Source organism: Lontra canadensis, unplaced genomic scaffold, assembly GCF_010015895.1.
Source record: "Lontra canadensis isolate GAN:19392208 unplaced genomic scaffold, GSC_riverotter_1.0 scaffold6, whole genome shotgun sequence".
Taxonomy (NCBI): Eukaryota; Metazoa; Chordata; class Mammalia; order Carnivora; family Mustelidae; genus Lontra; species Lontra canadensis.
This window is the reverse complement of record NW_022631000.1, coordinates 34006859-34034797: the sequence shown is the minus strand read 5'-3', so window position 1 is coordinate 34034797 and position 27939 is coordinate 34006859. Positions and strand designations below refer to the sequence as shown.

Sequence of the window (27939 nt, the reverse complement as noted above, 5' to 3'; positions counted from 1 at the left end):
TCCCTCAGTTGCTTGGATGACATACTGTGAAGATTCACAGTAATACTGTACAACACAAAGCAAAAAGTACTTTTGCAAAGGAAGAGGGGGTTCCAAATTTTAGGGAATTTACAAAGTAAAAAAATTAACATTTTTTACTATGTCATACCAGGATGTGTTCTGGAGAGACCATTTTTTCCCAGAATTAAGGATTATAAAAAGAGTTTAGCACACAAAGATCAGGAAAACATCAGGTTAAGAAAGTTTAACAACTGTTTTTCACATCAAAATTTCTCAGTTTGAATATAATGTACACCATGACTTTCCAAGACAGAAGGACAAGGGGAACAGCACTTTCCCAACTTCCATGACCATCTAACCCTTCTGACAAGGATCAGCTCGGTGGAGCAGTGTTCCACAGAACACACACTGGAAAGAAAACATTCTTACTATATATTCTTCCTACTTTCCAATTTGCTCAAACACAAAATCGCAAGAAACTTCTGCTAGAAGAGGAATTTTTTCACATAAATGTATTTGTAAGCCTTTTAGAGGTTATCTATTCCAGCTCTAAAGCTACATGACTCCAAATCTGTTACAGCTTACATATCTTCTTTCCAAAAGGCCAGTATGAGTATCTCATCCTCAGGACAGAAAATGAACCCTTCAAGTTCTGTAGAAGTCAAATACTCCTTTGTTTCAGGTACAGATATCCGTTAAAACAGACAGAAGCTCTTCCCTTGCCGGTCTGGAAATACAGTGTTTATGTCCTCTAGGCCAGCCAAAATAAAAAGTAGACTTCTGGCATGCAGAATTTTACTGTTTAGCTAATACTGAATCCCAAACAAAATTTTGTACCTGATCAATACAAAGGATCTTGAAAATAAAAGGCAGCAACCTGAGATGGGTTTGGTATGACACCAGAAATTAATCTGCTATAGGTCAATCACACCTCAACTTTTTTAAAAAAGGAAGAAAAACTCATTAATGTTCTTAAATAGCAACAACTAAAATATTGAAAAATGGTTGTAGAATTTAAGTCTAGTACTATTTTTATAGTGCTTATATGAATGTAATAAAGGATCTGGTAGACACCAGTGGCAATGGCAAAGAGTCCTAGTCAAGTTCTTGAATCTTACAAATGATAGAAGATTACAATCGTGTGGCGATATCTTGCATGGACTGAAACTGGTGACAGTCTTCTGAGCAGTGGGTAATAAATCCACTTACAGATTACATCTAAGAGTTCATTTTACAACTCTTTACTAGATAGTCTAAGCTGCAGGCATGTGTAATGGTTTCTGTGGTCTCAGAGCTGGCCCTCTGCCCAAACGAGATCAAAACACTGACTTTATGCTACACCAGAGACAGCCTCTTCTGGGGAAGAGAACAGAAACTTCGTCACAAGGCCACAGGAACTGGCACCATGGGTGGTGGGGGCGATAAAGCTCCTCATGAGTGAACAGGCTGACAGTGAACACTATGGCATCTATGTGGGACAGGACTTGAAAACATTTTAAACTAAGACCAATCATAGCTTCTTTCTCCCACAGCTGTGATGTTACAAATTCGAAAGTACTTCAACAAATTCCCAGTGTTTTCCATCTTAAGAGAGCTTACATTTGATAGCCACAGTGTCCTGCAAAAGGGGCTGGAACAGCCCACCTACACCTTATCTCCTATGTCCATCCCTCACCCCTATCTTCAGAGGAGTAAGGTTACTTATAAGAAAATTCAGATTCTCTGAAAGACATACATACTAACTCACACTCGTAAATAATGGGTGTTTTCTAACAGCTCTTAGAAACTGGCAAGGGGACAGAAGCCTATTACTACCCCCAAAGTCACCCACCTTCATACATCTTCATTGACAGAGACATTAATAGCAACAATGAATTTATACATAAAGAACAAGTGAGGCAAAGGCAAAAGCAGTGCCGATCTGAGTGTAGGCAATGGTGCTTTGATTATACCCGTACAAGTGCTTCAGTTCCTTTTAGTCATCCCCAACTCAGCTCTTAAGCCGTAGATTTTTGCTGTAGAGAACTCAGATGTGATGCAGCCGCTCAGTAACTCCTTTCACAGTACCGCATGTCAATACTGGGAATGGTTTTTAATCAATTTAAACTGAACACAATACTTTAATAGAACAAGAAGTTTATTACTCCCACTCGGTAGTTCCTGGGGGCTTTGATGTTAAGTCATACATAATTCGAGAAATACCAGGAATCTTCTTAATCTCAGTGACCATCTTTAACACCACCTGTTATAAAACAAAGATCATAAATAGAAGAGCCGGGATCCAGGGCATGTCCAACAGACCTAGAAAGCTTCCATTTACAATTAAAATGTGATTTTTATTATCGTTTTCTATGTATATGGTATGGTCTCTGATTAATATTATGTAGTGAACCTAACTTCCTTCTATAGATTTAAGTGAATTAACTCAGTACTACTCAAAGTGTAGTCTGCAGTTGCCAGTATGCATTTTATGTTTATTACTAGTCCATAACAAGTGTTTAGAAACATTTACAGCAATTTGAAACTGCTGTGACATCCAAACACCTTATACTATGTATTAAAAGCCAGTGCTTCACATATATTCTGTGCCTGAAACATACAAGTCTGAGGTCAGCACAGGGGCACATAATGCACTTTAATAACAATCACTACCAAGTGTCAAAGAGGAGAAGGCCCGGTCACTTGAATGGACAGAGATATGGCAAATTTGAGCTTAAGGGGAAACAAACTCTAAGTAAGCCCCACTCCTCAACCTAGCTGTGTAGCTATAACCAGCGCCTTGCATTAGAGAACAGAGCAGAGGTCCACCTAATAAAGTCTCACTTTCATTTTCATTTGCTACTATGCAAATAGCTCTCTGGAACACTCCAGGGGACAGAGAACAGGAGACGGAGATGGTGATCAAAACAGTTGGCAGTTGGAGCACCTGGGTGGCTAAGTCAGTTAAGCATCTGCCTTCCGCTCACATCATGATCCCAGTCCTGGGATGGAGCCCTATATTGGGCTACCTGCTCAATAAAAAGCCTGCTTCTCCCTCTCCCTCTACCTCTGCCCACTGCTCAAGCTTGCTCTTTCTCTGCTCTCAAATTTAAAAAAAAAATCTTTAAGAAAAAAAAAAGTTGGTAGCAAGCAGAGCATTAAGTAATTCATGGATGTCTAGCCATCATGGTATCAAATCTCACCCATATAACTCTTCTTCACTACCAGGGTTTTCTCCTTTACTTGGAAAATACTATTTATAAAGTAGAGGTTGGCAAGATTAGATAGAAATGTACATTAGAAGTGGTTACTGCACACAGTAATCACACATTTAGAGGAGTATAATAAATTTAAGGTCTTTTCTAGAAAACTATAATTATTTTTTTTTAATTTTAATTCAATTAGCCAAGTTAAAGTACCTCATTAGTTTTTAATATAATTTTCAATGACTCACTAGTTGAGTATAACACCTAGTGCTTTATTTATTTGTGGAGATTAAAAAAAATAATAATCATGTGGAGAATAAAAAAAATAATAAAAGCCTACAGGAGCCTGGTGGCTCAGTCAGTTGAGTGTCCTACTCTTGATTCTGGTTCAGGTCGGGATCCCAGGGTTGTGGGATAGAGCCCTGCCTTAAGCACCCCCGCACCCCCAACACACCCCTTTCAGGCTCTATGCTCAGTGGAGAGTCTGCTCCTCTCCCCCTCGCTGTGCCCCTCCCCCCACCACACACACATATGCTCTCCAATAAATCTTTGAAAAATAAAATGAAAAAGCCTATCTTATAAACAGAAAACCAACCCCAGAAATAACAATTCTATCACAGCCTATTCCATTCACCATATTATAAAATGTACATGAGAAAAATATGTAAGTTACCTCTACAGGGATTTCATTGCCAGGTGTTGCAGGTATACCAGTCATGAAATCACTAGTAATAAAGGTTCGAATAACCACAGATCTCTGGCATGAAGGCTGCTTCTGAAGTGGGTCCCGATCAAAATGCAATGGTGTCAAAATCACTGGCATCTGGCTAATTTTCCCAGCATACCCTATAAAAGGAAGTAAACGTGTAGAACCAATGATCACACCATGGAAAAAGCACTCTTTAACCCAGTTCCATTAAATCCTCCCAGATAATATCTAAAATCACATACATAAACATACCAGTTAAGACTGTCATCATGCATGTTTTCAACTACTGTCATATTTGTAAGTAAACTCAACCACAAATATAAACAACAGAATTTGATAATTACAGTGATGTTACAGTGATGAGATATATATGTAAGTCCATTCTTGTTACTCAAGGAAGTTATGGCCTACAATGCAAACACTGAATTAGCAAATTGTAAACCACTGTCCCTACGAGAAATAAAAAGATTCCTGCCAAGCCTCTGGTCACATTTTCATCAACCAATCAATACATAACCTTGTTTTATACGTATTTCTGTTTAAAGACACCCTATTATTTATTCTGGATTCATTAACATTGAACTCACAGCCAACAGCACTATAATTCATACATGAATAAAGCTTATCTAACCCACATATTTTCTTTGTAAGGCACATGACAGCCCTCCTGTGCCGAGAAAACTAGACAGCACCTCAGCACTACCCCTGGGGGACATTTCAAACAGTAAAATCAGGAACAAAAAGCACAGACATGCAAAAACATATGGTACTAAATAGACTACAAAAAAGACACTTGTTTATAGTACGAGTGAACAAAGAGAATATATATATAACCTCAGCTGGAAACAATGGGAGTCAGGTGACTCAAATTTTTTGCTTATATGTACATATCCACAAATGACCATAAAGGTGAAAATTTTTATAACAGCAGGCAATATCACAGACCAATCCATAGAAATGAATAATAAAAATAAAAGCATCCAAAATTCAAACTCGCATCCTCCTAACTAGAAATCATAGTGCCACATTTCCAAATTCGAGTTAGAGCATGTAGTAATAAACAAAATGAACAACTTACCAGACTCCCGGAGAATAGTATGGGCCTCAAAGTCAGCTTGGCGTAAAGTACTGAGCACCCCTGTTGTCAAGAAAGTGGGAGTAACATCTGTAGGAGGTTCTTTAACTGGTGGGCCAAATATATAGACAACTCTAGAAGGGGAGGAGGTAAAAATTATAGAGAAATGACATTTTAGTAGAAAAAGCAAGGAACATAGAATATCATTCTTGGGGTACCTAGGTGGCTCAGTGGGTTAAAACCTCTGCCTTCGGCTCAGGTCATGATCCCAGGGTCCTGGGATCGAGCCCCGCATTGGGCTCTCTTATCAGCAGGGAGCCTGCTTCCTCCTCTCTCTCTCTGCCTGCCTCTCTGCCTACTTGTGATCTCCGTCTGTCAAATAAATAAATAAATGATCTTTTAAAAAAATATATCATTCTTTCTGTTGATTCTGCGGCCCCTCTCTCACCCACTTCAAATCACCACATGGGTAGGATAGGATGTAAGATTATATATACAGGGGTACCTGAGTGGCTCTGGCATCTTACTTTGGCTCAGCTTATGATCTCAGGGTCCTGGCATCGAGTCCTGCATCAGGCTCCATGCTCAGGGGGGAGTCTGCTTGTCCCTCTACCCCACCCCCCACTCATACTCTGTCTCTCTCTCAAATTAAAAAAAAAAAAAAAAAAAGAATGATATACTTTTTTTTTTTGAAAGAGAGCATGCACACATTGTGGGGGCGGTACAGAGGGAGAGAATCTTAAGCAGGCTCCACACCCAGCAAAAAGTCCAACACAGAGCTCGATCCCACGACCCTGAGATAATGACCTGGACCGAAATCAAGAGTCAGACACTGAACTGACTAAGCCACCCAGCTGCCCCGGGATATAAGATTATAGAAGGTTCTATGTTCTATGTACCTTCCTGAAAGTGTATTCTTCGGAATAATAGTATCTCAGAATATACAAAGATATATAGGATTATCACAATTCTCTTTTCATATGATATCCTGGGCTGATGTGTATCCCCCAAACTTCATGTCCATCTGGAATCTATAGGTTAAAAATAGGGTCTTTGCAGATGTAGTCAAGTTAAGATAAGGTCATAATGGATCAGGGAGGCATAAATCTATGAAGGTGTCCTTCTAAGAAGAGAAATTTGGAAACAGTCAAAATAGGGAGGGCCATGTGAAGGTGAAAACAGAGACTGGAGTTATATTGCCACAAGCCAAAGATTGCCAGTAAATGCCAGAAACTAGGAAGAGTGAAGGAAGGATCCTTCCCCAGAGCTTTATGCCCTAGAGAGCATGGCCCTGCTAACACCATGACTTCAGACTTCTAGCCTCTAGAACCATGGGGAAATAAATTTGTCTTAAGCCTCCTGGTGTGTGGCAATTTGATATAGTACCCCTAAGAAATAAACACACATAAGCCTGGGGAAACACTGAGTTGAACAAGTAAGTAGGTTGTTTTATGCCAGAACTTCAGAAACTATATGTACTAGAAACCTCCAAGATAAGGCTACAATGCATTTCCCAATTTGACTAATTTTTTTTTCGCTTTGTGAAACACTGATCTCAAAGATTGATTCTCTTTTCCCCATTATTTAAAATGTTACCAAAACAGAACTTGGTATCCTACTATTTGATTCTAAAAGGAGTAACTCATACTTCTTTAACATCTGTTTGAAAGGTAGGAAGATATACTGCAGGTGTTAATAAAAGTAACGTTTAAAAGAACACAACTTGAGGAAATTATGATCAGATAATTACAACTCAAGAGGAATCCTACCGCTGGTAGGGAGGATCTGTTCCACAACCTTCCCCCAGAAAACAAGGGGCAGTCAGGATATAGATATGAATGCATCCTAGCGCTCCCGACTTGGACTCCAGCCAGCACACAATCGTCCCCTTTCTCTAGTCCTTTCTGTCTTAACCAAAGAAAATACATGTCTCTTGGCAAGTTCCATAGTGAAGTTTAATTTTTTTTCTTTTTTCTTAATATGTACTTGGAATAAAATCCTAAAGAAAACAGCATCAGATAAAAACCACACTACCACCAACTAATTCATTGCCTCCTCCCAAACATACTATATAGCAAGTTTTTGTCCCATGTACCAAATGCTATACTTCTACTAAACAATACAGTCCCTGGATTTCATAAATGATCCTTCAAGGAAAAAGCAACTTGGAAAAAGAATGCCACGAACTTGCTCTCATGTTCATAGAATGCACATGAATAAGTTATCTTTCACATTGTACAGGACAATAAAACTGCAGCAGACCTTTTCTCTACACAAAGATTCCACAATGCAAATTAGGACAAAACTTGGCAAAAATAGAAAAAAATGTTTTTGTTTAAATTCCAATTCCCAAAACAGACCCTAGCAAAGAAATCTAAAGACTCTTAAGGCTTGCTAGGTTCGTAAATCTATTTTTTTGTTTGTTGGTTGTTAGACTTTATTTTTTTGCAGGGGGTAGGGATATTTGGGAAAGTAGGGAGGAACAAATGTGAGAAAAAAGAAAACAGGCAGAAAAACCAGCATATAAAAGGACAGAGAAAGTTTAAACAAGGGTGAAGGACCTGTGGCAAAAGAAAAATAGAGAGATGAAAATGTAAAAATGTTGTGAAATGAAAAACAGAAGCAGGTGAGTCAAACTGAGGGAAAGGGAATGTTCTGTATGACCTAAAAAGTTTATTTAGATATCACACATTCCCTAGAAGATCAATAATAAACCATTATTTTAACCAAGGCAATGAATTCCATTCAAAATAGGCAATTACAAATTTACCATTATTTATTAATAATTCACTCTTCTCAGTGTATTGATGGTGCTTGTGTAGGCCTTAGATTCATCACAGTAATTAAGTCTTTCAGTGGGCATGTTACTACCAGTAAAAAACTGACTTCCCTCTGACTCCTTGTCTCAAAGGACAAACTATACACACCCTGCTGGGTGAACACAAATAAGTAGGTTCCTAATTCCTGTAGCAAACTTGAGTAAACTGAAACCTCAAGTAACTATTTTTGGTTAATTGTTTAATATTCTTGAGGAAAATAAAAAAGTAGACAATGGTGAAATGAGAACATCTAATCAGCAATCTGGTGTGAGATTTTTTGAATTCTATATGGGACAGTGCAATGGAGCATTACACATAGATTATAAATCAGCTATAGACACATCCAACATTAGAAATTACCACGCAAGTGAAAGAAAAACTGGATCAGAAAAGATAAATTCTACACGTAGTAGAGTCATATGCCTTTTTCTTTTCTTTGATTTCCCCTGGGGTTATTATTAAATTAACCAAGTCTCTATTGGTAATTCTATCACCCATACATATTCCTTCCAGTGGAAGAAAACATATTACCATAAAACCAATAGCTAGCATAAGCACCTAATTTGGAAGAAAGGTTTTTAAAGTGTCTTTAATATTTAATACTTAATTTTTTAAAAATTTTTCCTATTTTTTGTTTAAACAAAAGCAAAGTTTTTTATTAAGCAGATGACTGGTGATAAAGGAACAGAACACAAGGTATTATTAAGTATCAGCTCAATTGTTACTTGTGTGCATACCTGTATCTATACTTTGAGTCTTCTGGTCTCTCCATAATGGGAACATCTTAAAAAATACACCCTTCTGTTTCACTTCACCTTTTGCCCTGTAGAACATACCTGTTAATGTTGTGACACATGCGAGGTATAAGTCTAGCCAGGAAAATAAGAGATTCCCAGTCAGGCTCGTCTTTACTGGAGATTCCACACACGTAACTGTAGGAACGACAGTCACCCTGAAAATAAAAATACGGTCAATAATTTTTAATGGTTTTCTAAAGCCAAAAGATGGGGCTGGAAAATATTTCATGCATGGTAACACCACTGACAATTTTTTTGGTTGTTGTTTTTTTTAAACGAAAACCTGTTTGAATATATAATATATAAGTATATATGAATATTTCTCTAATGATATAAACCCTAAATTAAAATCCCATATTAAATTCTACCTAAATCAGTTCAGATACAAAGAAAGTGTCGTGGTAATATTAAAACTTTATTCAAACATGCCAGAGGTGCACTGGGATTTCATTCCAAGTATCTGCCCAAATGTATATAGCCAGCACACTTAATTTGGCAGATAAGATCTGCCCATGTTCTACCTCAACATAATAAAGGTTATATATGAAAAAAACCACAGCTAACATCATGCTCAATAGTGAAAACTGACAGCTTTTCCTCTGAGAGCAGGAACAAGACAATGATGTCCACCCCTGCCACTTTTATTCAATGTTGTACTGGAAGTCCTGACTACAGCAATCGGAGAAAGAAAAAAAATAAGAGGTATCAATAGTGGTAAAGAAGTTAAGCTGTCACTATTTGAAGACAACATGATGTTACACAGAGGAAATCCTAAGGACTCCACCAAAACTACTAGCAGTAATAAATAATTTCAGTAAAGTTGCAGGATACAAAATTAATACGCAGAAATCAACAACATTTCTATACACTTAAAATGAAAAAGCAGAAAGAGAAATTAAGAAAATAATACCATTTACAACTATACCAGAAAGAATTACACCTAAGGATAAACTTAACAAAGAAGTGAAAGAACTGTAACTATGAGAACTATAGAACACTGATGGAAGAAATTGAAGAGGACACAAATGGAAAGATACTCCATGCTCATGGATTAGAGGAATTACTACTGTTAAAATGTCCATACTACCCAAAGCAATCTACGCATTCAATGCAATCCTTACCAAAATACCACCAGCATTTTTCACAGAACTAGAACAAATAATACTAAAATCTGTATGGAACCACAAAAGATCTTGGATAGCCAAAACAACCTTGAGAAAGAAGAACAAAACTATGGTATTACAATTCCAGAATTCAAGATAAACTGCAAGACCACAGTAATCAAAACAGTATGATGCTGGCACAAAAACAGGCACATACATCAGTGGAAAAGAACAGAGAAGCCAGAAATAAACCCACACTTATATGATTAATTAATCTATGACTAAGGAGGGAAGAATATGCAATGGGGAAAAAAGCAGTCTTTTCAGTAAATGGTACTAGGGAAGGTGGACAGCTACATGTAGAAGAATAAAAGTGGACGACTTTCTAACACCATATACAAAAACAAACTCAAAATGGATTAAAGATCTAAATGTGAGACCTGAAACCACAAAAACTCTAGAAGAGAACACAGACAGTAATTTCTCTGATATTCGCCAGAGTAAACATTTTTCTAGATATTTCTGAGGCAAGGAAAAAAGCAAAATTAAACTATTGGAACTACATCAAAATAGTTTTTGCACAGTGAAGGAAACCATCAACAAAATCGGGCAACCTAGTGAAAGAAGTATTTGCAAAATGATATACCCAATAAGGGGTAATATCTAAAATATGTAAAGAACTCACACAACACCAAAAAACCCAAACAACTGAATTAAAAAATAGAGGATCTCAACAGATACTTTTTCAAAGACCTACAGATGGCCAAAAGACTCATGAAAAGATGCTCTGTATCACTAATCATCAGGGACATGCAAATCAAAACCACAATGAGATATCCCCTTATACCTGTTAGAATGATTAGTATCAAAAAGACAAGAAATTAAGTGTTGGCAAGGACGTGGAGAAAAAGGAACCCTCGTGTACTGTTGGTGGGAATGTACAGCCACTGTGGAAAACAGTTTCTCAAAAAATTAAAAATAGAAATGCTGTATGATCCCATAATTCTACAATTCTACTAATGGGTATATACCCAAAGAAAATAAAAGTAAAAACATTAAGTCAAAAAGATATATGCACCTCTATGTTTACTGCAGCATTATTTACAATAACTAAGATATGGAAGAAATTTAAATGTTCATCAATAAATGAATGAATAAGGAAGATGTGGTAGATACACACATACACACAGAGAGAATACTATGCACCCATTAAAAAGGATGAGGGGGGGTTTTTGTTTTTTGTTTTTTGTTTTGCCATTTGCAAAACACAGATGGAGCTAGAGGATATTATGCTATGTGAGGTAAGTCTGAGAAAGACAAATACCATATGATTTCACTCATATATGAAACCTAAAAATCAAATAAACAGCTAAATCAGACCATGAACACAGGAATAAACTGATGATTATCACAGGAAAGGGGGGGTGGGATGACGGGCAAAATGGGTGAAGAGGGAGAGATACAGTTTTCCAATTAGAAGATGACTAAGCACAGGAATAAAAGCCACAACATAGGGAATACAGTCAATGATATTATAATAGGGATATATTGTGACAGATGATAGCTACACTTGCAGTAACAAGCACAACACAGAGAGGTTGAATCACTATGTTGTACACCTGAAAATAACATAATATTGTGTGTCAACTATACTCACACACACACAAAAAACTATTAAAATGAAAAAAGATCTACCCATGTTTATTAGGTGGATATTCTTAAGTATTCTTAAGTCAGAGATAAAAATAATTTCATAAACATTTACTATAAATTTCTTTAAAAATGAACCACTGAAAGTTAACTTAAAAATAAGTTAACTTATTAACTACTACTACCTACTACTAATCTCTGTCAAATAAATAAATAAAATCTTTAAAAAAAAGAATAATCTACTTGTAATGGCATGCAAAGATAAGAAATTCGTAATGTCAAATTTAAATGAAAAAAGATGACAATGCACATCTATAATTCCTTTATTTTCTTTTTAAAATTAATGTTTCTGGAAGGACACATATAACACAACTGGAGAATAGGTGAGGGAAAATTACTCTAAATGTACTGAATTTTTACTTATTTTTTTTATAAGTATGGTTTATTTTGGTATTTAGAAAATAAGGTTCATTGCTACACTAATCAGGAATTATTTTTTTTTCCCCCACTGGGCTTCCAAGGGTCTCACCTTCAAAAGCATAAGACTAGAATAAACTAAGATACCTAACAACAAAAGAAACTTTTGTTTTGATGGTAAAAGTAAATAAGCTTCATTTTTAAAGAAATCATTCACCTAACATATTGCTTCAAACATCTATTCTTCTAACATTATTATCTATAATAATTACCTAAAAGGGGGAATAGGCAACTAATTCAACATCCTGCCTAGCAGGAGTTAATATACAGTTGGAAGTTTTCTGTAAGAGATCTACTTAGGACTGGAAAAACTTTTACACATCAAATACCTTATCTGTTCTTCTATTTTTATACAGTAGGGTAATAGCTGCCTGTAAGTATCACAGCATAAACTTCAAAATGAATCTGCATATAATGAGATAACCAAACACCACTGAAAGAAAATTATTTCTACAATTCCAGAAAGGGTTATTTTAATAGTGATTTAAAAAGAATATACGTAGCTTTCACATCTGGCCTTTAAAAAGAGGGGAAGAGGAAACAAGTTCAAAATAAGTGGACCTATCAAAATACCTTAAAGGCAACGACGAATTTTTATTGTCTCATTTACAAAAGAGCTACATGGATTCAGGAGAAGAAAGAATTTAAACTGATGACTCAACTTCATGTATTTAAGAAAAAAAGTATACTTATTAAATTTCAGATGAATAATCTCTAAAACAGAGCTAATTTCTTCCCATACATAAGGAAGGCCCAGTAACTAGTATTCATACCATTTTAAGTTGAATTACTGAAACCTTTTCTAGTTTTCATTTAACTAAAAACCCTAAGGGAATAGAAACTTTCCTCTTCCCTACCCACCCAAGCCTCTCCCCAGAAACTCACCTGAGGATCATATAAAGGAGAATTTAATATAATCTATTTATAAATAACATTTTAAAAGTAAAAACTATTATTATCCACACATGCTTTTACAATTAAGACAGACAGAACCATAAATACAAAAATGTTAGTTATACATGATCACAGCTAAGAGAGAACATGTTGAAGAGGCAGAGAGCACTGGTTTAAGGAATACACAAGCTGAGAGTAAGACCTAAATAGTGTAACATGTTCAACTGGGGGCATTCTTGCACTTAAGACTTCTAAAGTCACAGTACATTTTCACACCAAGAAGCATACATGAGGACATGACTTCTTGGTACCTGCCCTTCAAGGCAGAAGCAAGCAAGTCAAGCCCATAGTAAACCACTATTTTAGTATCTGCTTTTGGTTAGAGATGACAATGTTCCCCAACTACAAAATCTCAGCCTCAATATGTAGTTTCTATAACCCTATTCACTCCATAAACACTCTATAAAGTACCACCTTTTCACATTTCTAAATTTGGTGTATATACTTTCATATTTCATTTTCCTAAGTCACTCCTATTTCAATATTAGTGGAAAGAATAAACTGCAAAAAGTTATGTCATAGATCAATGAATTCACCGAACTCACCTGCACACCTACAGTTTTAATCGGCAGCAGGAAGGCATTCAATGAATGCAAACTTGTAATTTGCATCAGCTTCTCCTGATCCTCTTCCGTTGTACAAGCTTTGACTCTTTGTAACAGTGTATGCGGCTGAGAAAACCAAACAGACACTTCTTAAGGTTTCAAAAGATAAGGTATTCTTTAGGTATCTGTTACTGTCTCATGTATCTACACTTACTGGTTTACAGCAGTAGATCCTATCTGATATTTTCTCTGACTTGTGTGTGCTATGCAGTACATCAAAATTTCACTCCTGAGAGGCAGGGCTATGAGAAGTCAAGTATCAGGATAAGAAACACAGATTATATGTGTATACTTCAGGGATTTAATCCTATCAAAGGCAAGGGACATAACTCACATGAGTTAAACCTTTTCCTTATAATAAAACTTCTTACCATAAAATCACTCTGTCAAAAAATTAATATATGGGGTGCCTGGGTGGCTCAGTGGGTTAAGCTTCTGCCTTCGGCTCAGGTCATGTCTCAGGGTCCTGGGATCAAGCCCCACATCAGGCACTCTACTCAGCGGGGAGCCTGCTTCCCCCCCTCTCTCTGCCTGATCGCTATCTGTCAAATTAATAAGTAAAATCTTCTTTAAAATTTTTTAAAAAATAAAAAAAAATTAATATATCTCCACCAACTTCCTTTTTTTTTTGCTGTATTAACCTGGTATATGCTCTCCCATTCTTTTGAGTCTATCCTTAGGTAAACAGACTATAATTAGATTTTACTTCTCAAACCAGTTTGACAATCTATGTCATAACTAGAGATGTCAGACCGTTTAACTAACTGTAAGTTAATAATATGATTGGACTTCATTCTACCATTTTATTCAGTAGTTTCTATTTGTCCCAGTTTGTAGGGCTTTTTTCCCCACATTTTTCTAAACTATTTCTCCCAGCTCATTTATTTTTCTTCTACTGGTTTTGAAGTTAAACCCTGTATTTTTCTTTTTTCAGTAGTTCCCTCTAAGTGTTAACATGGATACGTAACAGAAGAGAATCAACCTCTCTGTCCTCCCAGCACACAATAAAAGCATTTTGAATACTTTAACTCCAATCAATTTCCTGTGGCTTACATGTTATTTTAGCTGTATATTGTTATAATATTTTTAAACACACAAAATTTGAGATTACTTTTATTATACAGCCCGTGTTTGTTTCGGGCTGAGAACCACTGCCCTTAGTTCCTTAAGTAATGGGCTGTTGATAGTAAATTCTGTTTATCTACAAATGTTTTCGTTTGCCCTAGTTCTTAGAAGATGGTTCATCCGTTCCTTATTCAGAATTATTTTCTCATGGCACTCTGAAATCTTCATGTTTTTACTGTGCTTTCAGTATAATCGTCTTTCCTTCAAAGGATAAACAACCTTTCTCCTGCAGCTGTTTTGTCTTTGGCAGTCAGCAGTTTTGCTAGGTATATGAAGTAGGGAGATGTGTTACATTTCCTGAATCTGAGGCATGGTGTCTTCACCAGTGTGGACAACTGCCTATTATCTCCTCCTGGACATATGTTAATATTGACCTTTTCATTCTATTTTAACCTCTTCTCTATATATTTTCTCTTTGATGCTTTATTCCGATTTCTGGATAATTTCTTAACACCTGTCTTTGAGTTCATTACTTCTTTCTTTAGCTGTTTTTATTTTTTTATTTTTTTTAAAGATTTTATTTATTTATTTGACAGAGATCACAAGTAGGCAGAGAGGCAGGCAGAGAAAGAGAGGGGGAAGCAGGCTCTCCGCTGAGCAGAGAGCCCGACGAGGGGCTCAATTCCAGGACCCTGAGATCATGACCTGAGCCAAAGGCAGAGGTTTAACCCTCTGAGCCACCCAGATGCCCCTCTTTAGCTGTTTTTAATTTCAGTTATTTTCATTACTAGAACTTAATTTTTTTCGAAGCTGCCCAAGTCATTTTGATAGTCTTTTACCATATATCTCATTCTTACTATCAACTGCTTCTCTTAATTCTACATACCTTACACTAACTCCAGTATCTGAAGTGTTTGAGGGCGTTGTTCTGCCAGTTTTTTCTTCCACTAGCTCTCATTCGTTTACCTTAAGACTCTCAGTCCTAACTTTAAATAAGTTAAAGAACGGTTCATCCGTTCCTTATTCAGAATTATTTTCATTTACCTTACTTCTATATATATTTGCAAATTTTTAAGTTCATATATACTTATTGGAACTCTATATGTGGGGATCTTGCTACATTCCTAAGCCTGACACCTGGAAGCACTACCAACCAAGGTCCACTTTCGATTCTTAGCCTGAAGTTTTTCAGACCACAAATGAATTTCAGCACGAAATCTACAGGACTAGGAGACTTTTACATTCATCCTTAGTTTGGAGTAAAAATGCTACCCCTTATTTTCTTGCAATATATATAAAATACATTTTTTAATGATTTTAAGTAATTTCCACACCCAACATGGGGCTCAAACTCATGACCCCAAGATCAAGAGTCACAAGCTCTACCAACTGAGCCAACCAGGGACCCCTAAAATACTTTTAAACTCCACTTCATATCTAGAATTTTTAGGGATTCAAGGCTTATCTGTTATAAGGCTAAAAAAATAAGTCTACATTTCCAAGTCTCTGTAGAATATTTTCTTTATATTCATTTAACTTGTTAAATTACCCTGAATTTTCAAAAAAGGAAACTAAAAGAATTCATTGTAAATACTAGAGCGCTACAAGAATCCTTATTTACTCAATTCCTTATACTGATGAACTGTGACTATTTAAAGCTCTTATAATATATAAATTCAGTGCAAATTATTACCTTCTTAACACTTGCAGAAAAATCAGCTACTATTTTCAAAATATTGTTGGTTTCAGGAAAGTCCTTACAAATATAAGGTTCTTCAGCACATATTACTCTGATTGCCAGGCCAGGACCTAAAGAGAATAACAATGATATTTAATATAAATAAATTACATATTTAATATAAAAATACCAGTTTCCAAATATGAAATCCTTCCAAAAATTAAAATCCATTGGCCATTTTAAGTTTTTTCTAGTTTTACTGAGATATAATTGACACATAACCATTTTAAGTTTTTTTTAAAGATTTATTTATCTATTTGAGAGAGGGGGAGGGGCAGAGGGAGAGGACCCCAAGCAGACCCCCTTCCAAGAGCAGAACCCAACTGGGGGGCTGATTCTACCATCCTGAGACTATGACCTGAGCTGAAACCAAAAATGGGAGGTCCAACCAACTGAGCCCCTCCACTTTGCTTTTTTTTTTTTTTTTAAGTATTTTACTTCAAATAGTTTTCCATCCAACTCACCATATTTTAGAATGCTTTAGCTCTTTTTACAACAATAATTTCTATGTCCTATTTTTGGTAGTCCATGTATTAAGTGTCACAAATTCTCCAATAAATATTAATTCACAATATATGCACCCATCTTTTTACAACTTATTTTTTTCTTTTTAAAACTTATTAAAAGAATTTTTAAATATATAGAAAAGTAAAGAGGACAGTGTAAATGAATCACCTTATTACTCATCACCCAGGTTCAACTACCAACCTAATTTTAGGAAGAAGACTGTGGTTTTATTTAAAAAAAAAAAAAAAAAATTACAACAGAGTGTCTAATTCCAAAAATGTGAACTGGTATTTCTATTTTACCAAATACTTAAAAGGATGAAAACATAAGGTATGCATGGGTCTAAAAAAAAAGTGGACTGTACTTCTTTACTATAACAGAAAAGATATCCTGTGAGATACCTGGTTACAGATAAAACCTTAGCCATGTTCCATTAATTCCTCAGTTTCATTCTTTATCTGTAGGATAAACAGCTTAGTAAAGGTAAGTAGTATACTTATTTTTTTTAAAGCACCAAAATTTTTTCCAAAGAAATCTTACATAAGAAAAAAAAAAATCCAATATGTAAAAAGACTTTTAAAAGTCAAGTAACCCGAGTGCAATGATGACCAAAGGACCACTTGGCTCCCTGCATTACATTCATACACAATCTTTTGCCGACACACAGATTAGAGACTGAACATCTTGAATTCCCAGATTTGAAGTTTATTGATACAAACAGCACTAATCACCTTTGTAACACTGCTTATAGGACCAATATGATATTTAAGAGTACAAGCTCTGAGGTGAGACTTTCAGTGCTAGAATCCCAGTTCCAAACCTAATCTGCATTAACTTTTGGAGAACTGGGCTTTTTCCCCCAAATTTCCCTATCTATAAAGCAGAATCATCCTAGTTTTATTTTGAGGATCAAATAAGACAGTATGTGTAAAATGTTTCACAGAATGTCTAGCACATACTAGTACTTAAAAATTGTTAACTTTTACTATGCTTAATTAGACCATTCACTCAACTCATCACCTAATGACTATTATAAAGAGCCAGAAACTGAGGTACAAGATGAACCCAAGCTCAAGAATTTATAACAAAAACAATCTAAGACTCTCAGTCCTAACTTTAAATAAATACCACCTCTAATAAGTTATTTTTCTATATGATAGCAGCAAATGACTATTTTAATTATTTTTTATTTGTTCATGAACAAGTTACATACAGCCCTATGCAAAGAAGTAATTCCTCCATTCAGATAAATCAACCATAGATTAGGATTTCAGAGAACCACCTTGTCTTTAACCTTGTCTTCCATGAAAGGCATCATGGTATAGTAGAAAGAACATATAAATTGCAGCTCTGGGGCACCTGGGTGGCTAAGCCGCTGCCTTCGGCTCAGGTCATGATCTCAGGGTCCTGGGATCGAGCCCCGCATCGGGCTCTCTGCTCAGCAAGAAGCCTGCTTCCTCCTCTCTCTCTCTGCCTGCCTCTCTGCCTGCTTGTGATCTCTGTCTGTCAAATAAATAAATAAAATCTTTAAAAAAAAAAAAATTGCAGCTCTAACACTAAGAATTGTATGGCAATGCGGGGCACCTAGGTGGCTCAGTTTGTTAAGCATCTGACTGATTTCGGCTCAGATCATGATCTCAGGGTTGTCATATCAAGCCCCATGTTGGGATCCGCACTGGGTGTGGAGCTTGCTTAAAATTCTCTCTCTCCCTATCCCCCTGCCCCTCCCCCTGCTCACTCTAAAATAAATAAATAAAATCTTAAAAAAAAAAAAAAAAAAGACTTGTGTGGCAATGTTATTAAAATTTCTCTATGCTTTGTTTTTCTCATTTGATGGCAACATTATAGGCCAGACTCACTGATACAATACAAATACAAATACAAATACAAATACAATGGAAAATAATTATGTAAAAAAATGAAGTATACACAATAAGTACTAAGAATTTTGTTCCCTACCCACCCTTTCCTTTTTCTAAAGTTACATATTCCCTGAGGTAATTGCTTCAAAATTGTCTGAATTGATTTTTCCTCAACATGGAAGTCTAATGACAAATCGAGCAATTCAATTCTAATTTTTTTTTTTTTTTTTTTTTTACCTGGAAATGGATGCCTGGAAACTAACTCTTCCGGAAGTCCAAGTTCTCTGCCTAAAATTCTTACTTCATCCTTATGAAAATCTTTCAGAGGTTCTATTACTTTTCCCTACAGAGGGAAAAGCCAATTAATCAAATGGGTAATGAAAAAGACATGGTAAATAAAGAATAATATATTATTGATCTCTCCTGTTGATTTTTTAACTAAGGTGAAAGATATTTTTTAAAATTTCATATCTTAAAGTATGTTCTCTTACTGTTCATAAGGAATTAGATGAACATTTTACTGACCTTCGTACTTCTCTCTGAAACACATTTTAAACATAAACCTTTCAAATATAAGTAAATCAGAGCAGTCCTACCCACCATCTCTGATCTAGTTCTCATTAGAATACAAGGCAATTAGAAATCATACTAGTGTCTCAAAATTAAAGCTCTCCAAATGATACCATTAAGTGAAAAGACACCTATTCCTATTTGATAAAGGATCTATAGAGTGTATAAAGAACACTTATAATTCAGTAATAAAAAGGTAAATAAATCAATTAAAAATGTGCAAAAAATCTGAACAGATATTTCTAAGAAAATATACAAATGGCCAATAAGCACATGAAAAGATGCTCAACATCATTAGTTATTAAGGAAATGCAAATCAAAATCACAATGAGATACCACTTCCCATCCACTAAGATGCCTAAAATAAAGACAGATGTAGCCATCTTCATGAATGTGAATTACAAAAAAAAGACAGAAAATAACAGTTGTTCTTAAGGTATAGTATATTGCTGGTGGATGGTAATAAGATACAACTGCTATGGAAACATTAAGAAGTCCCTTTTAAAAATTAAAAATAGAACAACCATGGGGTGCCTGGCTGACTCAGTCAGTAGAGCATACAACTCTTAATCTTGGGGTTTTAAGTTCTCAAGCCCCATAATGAGCAGAGAGATTACTTAAAATCTTACAAAAACAAACAAACAAACAAAAAACTATCGTATGATCCAGCAATACTGCTTCTTGTATATAACAAACAAACAAAACCTGAAAACAGGGTCTTCAAGGATATTTGTCAACTCATGTCCACAGCAGAATTCACAATAGCGAAAAAGTAGAAGCAACCCAAATGTCCACTGACAGATAAATGGATATACAGAATGTGTATACACATATAATAAAATATTATTTAGCCTTAAGAAGAAGAAAATCCTGTCACATGTTACAACATGGATGAACCTTGAGGACCTATGCTAAATGAAATAAGCCAGTCACAAAAAGACAAATGATTTCACTTTTATAGGGTATCTAAAGTAGTCAAATTCATGGAAACAGAAAGTAGAATGGTGGTTACCAGGGGTTGGGAAGAAGGAAAAGAGAGTACCTGTTGTTCAAGGGATATAAAGTTTCAGTTTTATAAGATGAATAAGTTATGGAGATCTGTCTCACAACAATACAAATATACTTAACATTACTGAACTATACATTTAAAAATGGTTCGGGGCAGGGGGTGGGGAAGAAAGGCTTTATGGCAAAGTTCTCATAAGCTTTTACCTCTTCTCTCAACTTTCTGATAAGCTCTGTGTCATTGTGATGGGTTTTGATGAGTTCAGCTTTGCCACTTGCAACAAGGGATGCACTTTCAATTAAATCAGGCCGTAAAGTACCTTGGGCAAGGAAAACCTCCTCTGGTTTCAGGTTCATTTCTCCAATTACTTCATTAGCAATCTATAACCAAGAGGAGTAAAACAGTCTTTTAAGAGATGAATCTTTAAAAAAGATAGCATAGTCTTTTTTTATACTTTCAAAAGATTTCTCAAAATCCTTTTGCAATATTGACCAAGAGATAAAATCCATACCAACTCCCAAAGTAAACTCTTTCAAGAACATATACTTTAGAAAGATTCAAAAAGATAGACAAACATTCAAGAGCCTGAAAACTAGCCACTGAAATACCCAAAGAATTAAAAAGTCTAGTATCAACTGAAATATCTATTCTTAAATAGTTAAATAAAAGCCTGACAACATAAGTATACGTGTTTTTTAAAACCAGTCAGTATAACAGTAACACGCACTAAAGTACTTAATAAAAAAAAAAAAAAAATCAAAATTAGCAAATGATTATTTGATATAAGGACAAGAAAAAAACACACTAAAATTCACATCAAAAACAGTACAAATTGTGGATATTATAAAGGCACCTTAACAAAAGTATCCCCAATAATTTTTCTTTTCTCTTCAGGACTTGTTGTCATATTTAATGTTTTGCTAATTCTTTTTCGTGGAGTTCTATCTTCATCTGATATTGGTAGAGTTGTTGTTCCGTTGTAGAAAGAATGAGCAGCATTTATCACTGAGGAAGAGAAGAGAAGCACATTTTAAAACTAATAGAAGATTTTAAATAACATAAATAATGGGTTAAGCTACAGAAAGAAAACCTAGATGGATGCTTTGATCACCCCTTACCTTGGCTACTATTTGAGAACTACCAATAAACCACGATTAATAGAGTCCAGACACAGAAACTCACTAATTTTGTGGGTTTTTTTGAGAATCCTGTAGCATTTGGTAATCTAAGGCCATGATATCATACATTATGCCGTTGCTTTCCCTGTATTCAGTGCCCCACAAGAACAAAAAGCAAAAACCAAAGGAAGAACCATAGCCCCAAGGGAACTGAAAGTAGTGGTACATACAGTGGGATCGAAGTCCTCCAAACTGCACTAGCAATCACTGGCTATCCTTTTATTTTTTAAGAGCAAGGTACTTAAAAACTTACTAAGATCTCTACTTGGTAATAAGGCTGAACAACTGATGAACTTCACTGAAATACAGAGGGCTATTTCACTGGGGGACACCAGTGAATTTGTAGTTTCTCTTAAACTGGTCAATTACCCCAGAAAAGACACCTCCAATCTTCTGCCTATCAGCATCTGATAAGGAAACACCAGAAGTGGCAGGGAGAGAGTCATCATTCATTATACAGATTTTTGCTTACTCCTACTTTTTTTAATGTAGAATCTTATTCCTCTCCTCAATTATGCCTGGTATTGCTATGCCCAAATCCCAAGTTTCTTTTATGTAGCCTCTTTAGAGAATAAATCCACAGTCTTCCAATAGGGAGGGATAGCAGCAATTTAGTCCTCTGTTAAGGAAAAGAATCTCCTCAGATTTTCAACCAATCTGTTTTAGGCTCACCCAGAGGACCACATCACACAGGGAAGCCAATGTTTCCAAATCTTGAGCCTCCCCACAAGTCCTGCTTTTGTTAGTTTCCTCCCCTTAGCAACATATTACCAGATATGTCTCCTAAGACAAGGTGAAGGAAAGCAAAAATAAACTACTGGGACTACAACAAAATAAAAAGCTTTTGCACAACAAAGGAACCCATCAACAAAATGAAAAGGCAATCGACTAAATGGGAGGATATTGCAAAGGATGTATCTGACAAGGGATTAATATCCAAAATATATAAGGAATTTATACAACTCAACAGCAAAAACACAAATAACCCAATCAAAAAATGGACAGAGTACCTGAATACACTTATCTCCAAAGAAGATATACAAAGGCCAACACAGGCGCATAGAAAGATGCTCAATATCACTACTTATTAGGGAAATGCAAATTAAAACTGCAGTGAGATAACACCTCATACCTGTTAGAATGGCCATCACCAAAATGATGAGATAATAAACACAGACGACGATGTGGAAAAAAGGGAATCCATGTGCAATGTTAGTAAGATTGTCAATTGATACAGCCACTACAGAAGAGTTCTGGAGGCCTCCTGGGGGGCTCAGTTAAGTGTCCAACTTGATTTCAGCTCAGGTCATGATCTCAGTGTTATGAGATAGAGTCCTGCATTGATCTCCATGCTCAGCGTGGAGTTTGGAGTTTGCGTGAGATTCTCTCTCTCCCTCTGTGTCCCCACCAACCCCTCCACCCCAGCTCACACTCACTCAATCTTTAAAAAAAAAAAAAAAAAAAAAAAGGAGTTTTTGGAGGATCCTCAAAAAATTACAAATAAAACTGCCATGTGATCCACAATTCCACTTCTGGAGATATATCCAAAGAAAATGAAAACACACAAAAAGATAACTGCACTCCCATATTCTTAGTGGCATTATTTGCAATATCTAAGATATGGAAACAACCTAAGTGTCCATCCATGTATGAATAAAGATGATACACACACACACACGGGAAAATTATTTTCCCATAAAAAACAAGGAAACCTACTCTTTGTGATAAAATGCATGGATCTTAAAGGCATTATGTCAAATGAAATATGTCAGACAAATACTGTATGACCTCACTTATATATAGAATCTAAAAAATCAAACTCACAGAAAGAGATCAGACTTATCAGAAGTGGAGGGTGAGGAGAAGGAGAATTGGAAGAAGGTGGTTAAAAGGTACAAACTTCCAGTTACAAGATAAATAAGTACTAAGGCTGTATTGTACAACATGACAATTACAGCTAATACTGCTGGTTGATTCACAGAAAAGTTAAGAGTGAATCCTAAGAGTTCACATCATAAAAAGAAAATGTTTTTTTATAAGATGGATGTTAACTGACACTGTTGGGATAATCCTTTCAAAATATATTGCAAAAGCTAATCATCATGCTTTAAGTACCCTTAAATTTATATGGTGATGTATGTCAATTATTTCTCAAGAAAACTAGAAAAAAAAAAGTGACTAGCTCTTCACCTCTCTTCTCTGTATAAGCCTTTCAGATTGTAAAGTAATCTATACATCCACAGCTGTTGTAGGAAGACTTAGAAATTCTCATACATAAATAATATTATGAATAGGAAAAGAGTACTCAAAAAAGAATGAATGCATAGAAGAGAACAGAATGATAGCTGTAATTTTATTGATTTTTTTTATTGATTTGATATTTTGGAATTTCTACTGATTTCATTTTTTAAATTTATACTGGGACCCCCTCTTGAAACAGATAATTAAAATGTAAAAGTAAAAAAATAATTATAAGTTTATTGGAAAACCTGTGCTTCTTTGGGTGTTTTTTGTTGTTGTTGTTGTTGTTTTTAAGATTTGAGAGTGTGTGCGTGCCTATGTGAGCGCACACAAGGGCAGGGGTTGGGGTGGAGGGATGAAAGGCAGAGAGAGAGAGAATCTCAAACAGACTCCCCACTGATTGTGGAAGAGGAGACAAGGCTTGTTCCCACACCCCTGAGATCATGACCCGAGCCAAAATCAAGAGCTAACTGGAGCACCCAGGCACCCTTTGAAACCTGTACTTGGTTAAGACAACGAGCTCACTCAAACCATAGGCTAGATATGATTTGTCAAGTAAGTCCTCACATATAGACTTTTCTGGCGCTCATCAATACCTTTGACCTGAATTCCAAGCTTTTTGAGGGCCTCTTCTACAGACTGGCTTTCTCGTTTCCTCATAAAGCCATTATCAATATGCACAGCAATGACTTGATCTTGGTTCAAAGCACGATTCAGCAAAGCTGTACAAACTGTTGAGTCTACTCCACCGCTGAGTAAAACCTACAAGGTGAAATTAAAAGAAAAATCATGTTGAATACAATAAACAAGAAAGTAAAATAAAAACTATCAGCTTAAATCAGTACCTTTAAAAACATCGTTTTTATCGAAAGTAGATGTAGTAATTGAAAAATCGCTCCGAAACAGTGCAACTCACAAAACATCCGATCACCCCGCCAGCATTTAAGGATTATGGTGATGAACCTAGCTCTGAGTTCTAACATTATTGACATAAATTTGTAGACTTTCAGATGTAAATTCCTTACCAAAACTTTTGATGTGCCTACTCTTTCTTTGATCTCTCGAATGCACTCGAGTTCTCTGTTCTGCACAGTGAAGGTCCCACTGCACCCCGCTATATCATACAGGAAGTTCTTCAGGATTACTTTCCCATTTTCTGTAAGGCCAACTTCAGGGTGGAACTGTGCTCCATATAATTTTTTAGATTCATTTGCTATACCTTTATAGAGAAAATAATCACAAATTAAAAATGTTTTCATGTGGAAGACTCAGCTAAGTACCCATATTAATTCCTCACAATTTCTTTCTCTATAAATGTAAAAACTGATACAACTTAGTGCATTTTTAGCTACAGGAAAAAACAAAACAAAACAAAAAAACGTAAAACAAACAAAAACTACATAGCCACAATTTTTCTTTAAAGGTCTTTGGGTACCGATTAGTGAACTATATAGGACAGTGAACTAGGTTCTACAGGGATTACCTCATAGTCCTTTCACTTCTCCACCATGATTACTTTGTTTATTTAATACAATGATAACTCAATTTTGGCTCTCAGTCCCACAGGGCTTCCATATGCAATATGCAACTATCAATTTTATGTATTAGAAAATCCTCATGTATTAGGCCTGTCAGAATATTCTACATATTCCTTTCTTAGATACTATTAACCACAAAAGTAACTTCATGGATTTGACTAATGTGTTTCTGACAAATTATGGATTATTTACTAAGCAAAAGAGGATAGACTAGATGTTTTACCTATATATGCATTACCCCTGTTTATGGCTCTGAGGTGTCAAGAAACTTACAACTGGTTAGGTAGTTAAACCAGGCCGAGCAAGCTCCCAAATTCATACCCATTCTACTATACAAAGGAATCTCATGTTTTCTTTTTTAAAGATTTTATTTATTTACCCGACAGACAGAGATCACAAGTAGGCAGAGAGGCAGAGGGGGAAGCAGACTCCCCACTAAATAGAGAGCCCGATGTAGGGCTCGATCCCAGGACCCTGGGACCATGACCTGAGCCAAAGGCAGAGGCTTTAACCCACTGAGCCACCCATGCGCCCTCACATTTTCTTTACTTGGGTTCTAGGATACCTCTCTCGGTTCATTTATTTCACTGTCTGCTCCTTCTTAATCTTTGTTGTTTCCTTCTCATCTTACTCATCTCATGAAAGTTGCCCAGTACTCACTCAGCCCTTAAATCTCTTCTCTATACATTGAGTGATCTGCAACTCTCATAACTTTACATTCTACCCATATGATGGTACACCCCCAAATTTATACCTCCAGCCCAATTTTCTACTCTACAGTCTAGACTCCTATATACAACTGCTTACTCATACCTTTTTTCCTATGTGTAATAAGGCATCTTGAATTTAATCCACAAACTTGCATGACTGCATTCTTTCCCTTCAGGTAAACAGAAATTTAAACTTTCTGGATGGTTGTACAAAAAAACCTGGGAGTTAAAACTCAATTATACCCTTCTGTCCCCATTCCAAATGCAATCCAACAGCAATTTCTTTGTCTCTGCTTTCAAAAGATATCAGAATCCAATCTCATTTAAGACTAAAATCCAGGCACCTGGGTGGCTCAGTTGGTTAAGCAACTGCCTTCAGCTCAAGTCAGGATCCTGGAGTCCCGGGATCAATTCCCGCACTGGGCTCCCCACTCAGAGGGGAGTCTATTTCTCCCTTTGACCCTCCCCCCTCTCATGCTCTCTCTTTCTCTCTCAAATAAATAAATAAAATCTTTAAAAAAAAAAAAAAAGGAAGATTAAAATCCTATCCAACATCTTTTCCAACCACAATGGTAAAAAACTAGAAATTACAAAAACAAAACTAGAAAATTCACAAACCCACAGAGATTAAAAAACACGCTCCTGACAAAGGAATGGGTCAAAGGATAAATCAAAAGAGGAAAAAAAAGGCAAATAAAAATGGAAACATAACACCCAAAACTTATGGGATGCAGCAAAAACAATTCTAGGAGGGAAGTTTATGGCAATTAATAATTACACCACGAACAAAAGATCTCAAATAAACCTAGACTTCACCAAAAGAACTTTTATAACAAATAAACAATTTCAGTAAGGTTGTGGAATAGAAAATCAACATAACAAAGTCAGTTGTGTTTCTGTAAGTTAAACTACCAGAGAAATTAAGAAAACCTTCCCATTTTCAATAGCACCAAAACAATAGAATATTTAGGAACAAACTTAACCAAGTAGGTGAAAGATACTCAAAACTCTAAGACAATGATGAAAGAGACTGAAGGCACAAATCAATGAAGTAATATCCTATGTTCATAGATTAGAAGAAACTGCTAAAATGTCCATTCTACCCAAAGCTATATACAGATTCAATTCAATCTCTATCAAAATTCCAATGGCTTTTTCATAGAAATAGAAAAAAGGAATCCTAAAATTTGTATCAAACCACAAAAGACCTCAAAGAGCCAAAGCGATCTTGAGAAAAAAAAGCAAGAGGCATCACATGTCCTGATTTCAAATATTACAAAACAATAGTAATCAAAACAGTACAATATCGGCATAAATACAGACACAGAAACCAAAGAAACAGAATCAAGAGCCCAGAAATAAACCCCTGTATGTATGAGCAATTTACAACCAAGAAGCCAAGTATACACAATGAAGAAAGGGTAATTCTTCAACAATGGTGCAAACCAGACAGCCACATACAAAAGAATGAAACTGGATCCCTACCTTATACCATATACAAAAATCAACTTAAAATGATTAAAGACTTAAACACGAAACCTGAACTCACAAAACTCCTAGAAGAAATCACAGGGGAAAAGCTCCTTGACTTAGCATGTCTTAGCAATGATTTTTGGATTTGACACCAAAAGCAAAGGCAAAAGAAGCAAAAATAAGTGGGACTGTATCGAATTAAAAAGCTTCTGTATAGGAAAGGAAACCATCAACAAAATGAAAAGGCAACCTATGGAATGGAAAAAAAATCTTTGCAAGCCACTAAAAGGTCAATATACAAAATAAATAAGGAACTCCTAAAACTTAAAAAAAAAAAAAACAAACCAACAACCCATGGCCCAATTTAAAAATGGGCAAAAGACTTGAATAGATCTACAAAAACTTGGAAGACCTACAAATGGCCAACACATAGGTAAAAATGCTCAATATCACTAGGCATCAGGAAATGGAAATTAAATCTACAATGATGTCCTCTCCCACCTGTTAGGACGTCTATTAAAAAAAAAAAAAGAAGAAGAAGATGATCAATGCTAGCAAAGAGGCAGAGAAAAGGAACTCCTTGTAAACTGCTGGTGGGATATATATAAACTGGTATAGTCACTAAAGAAAAAAGTATGGAGGTCCCACAAAAAAATTAAAACTAGAATTACCATGTG

General features: G+C 35.7%; 1 protein-coding gene across 2 annotated transcripts in view; it reads right to left on the bottom strand.

Moving 5' to 3' along the window:
• Positions 1-229: 229 nt before the first annotated feature.
• GMPS (guanine monophosphate synthase) overlaps positions 230-27939 on the bottom strand; it is a 69595-nt gene continuing 41885 nt past the window's right edge. For both annotated transcript variants that reach the window (XM_032852569.1, XM_032852570.1), the window contains exons 6-16: positions 24567-24760; positions 24138-24303; positions 20976-21127; positions 20329-20502; positions 18784-18889; positions 16133-16248; positions 13315-13440; positions 8625-8740; positions 4973-5103; positions 3859-4031; positions 230-2242 (exon numbers count right to left, since the gene is read on the bottom strand). In XM_032852569.1, coding sequence (XP_032708460.1) covers positions 2141-2242; positions 3859-4031; positions 4973-5103; positions 8625-8740; positions 13315-13440; positions 16133-16248; positions 18784-18889; positions 20329-20502; positions 20976-21127; positions 24138-24303; positions 24567-24760 — 1556 coding nt within the window. In that variant the 3' untranslated portion in view covers positions 230-2140. The remainder of the gene's footprint in view (positions 2243-3858; positions 4032-4972; positions 5104-8624; positions 8741-13314; positions 13441-16132; positions 16249-18783; positions 18890-20328; positions 20503-20975; positions 21128-24137; positions 24304-24566; positions 24761-27939) is intronic.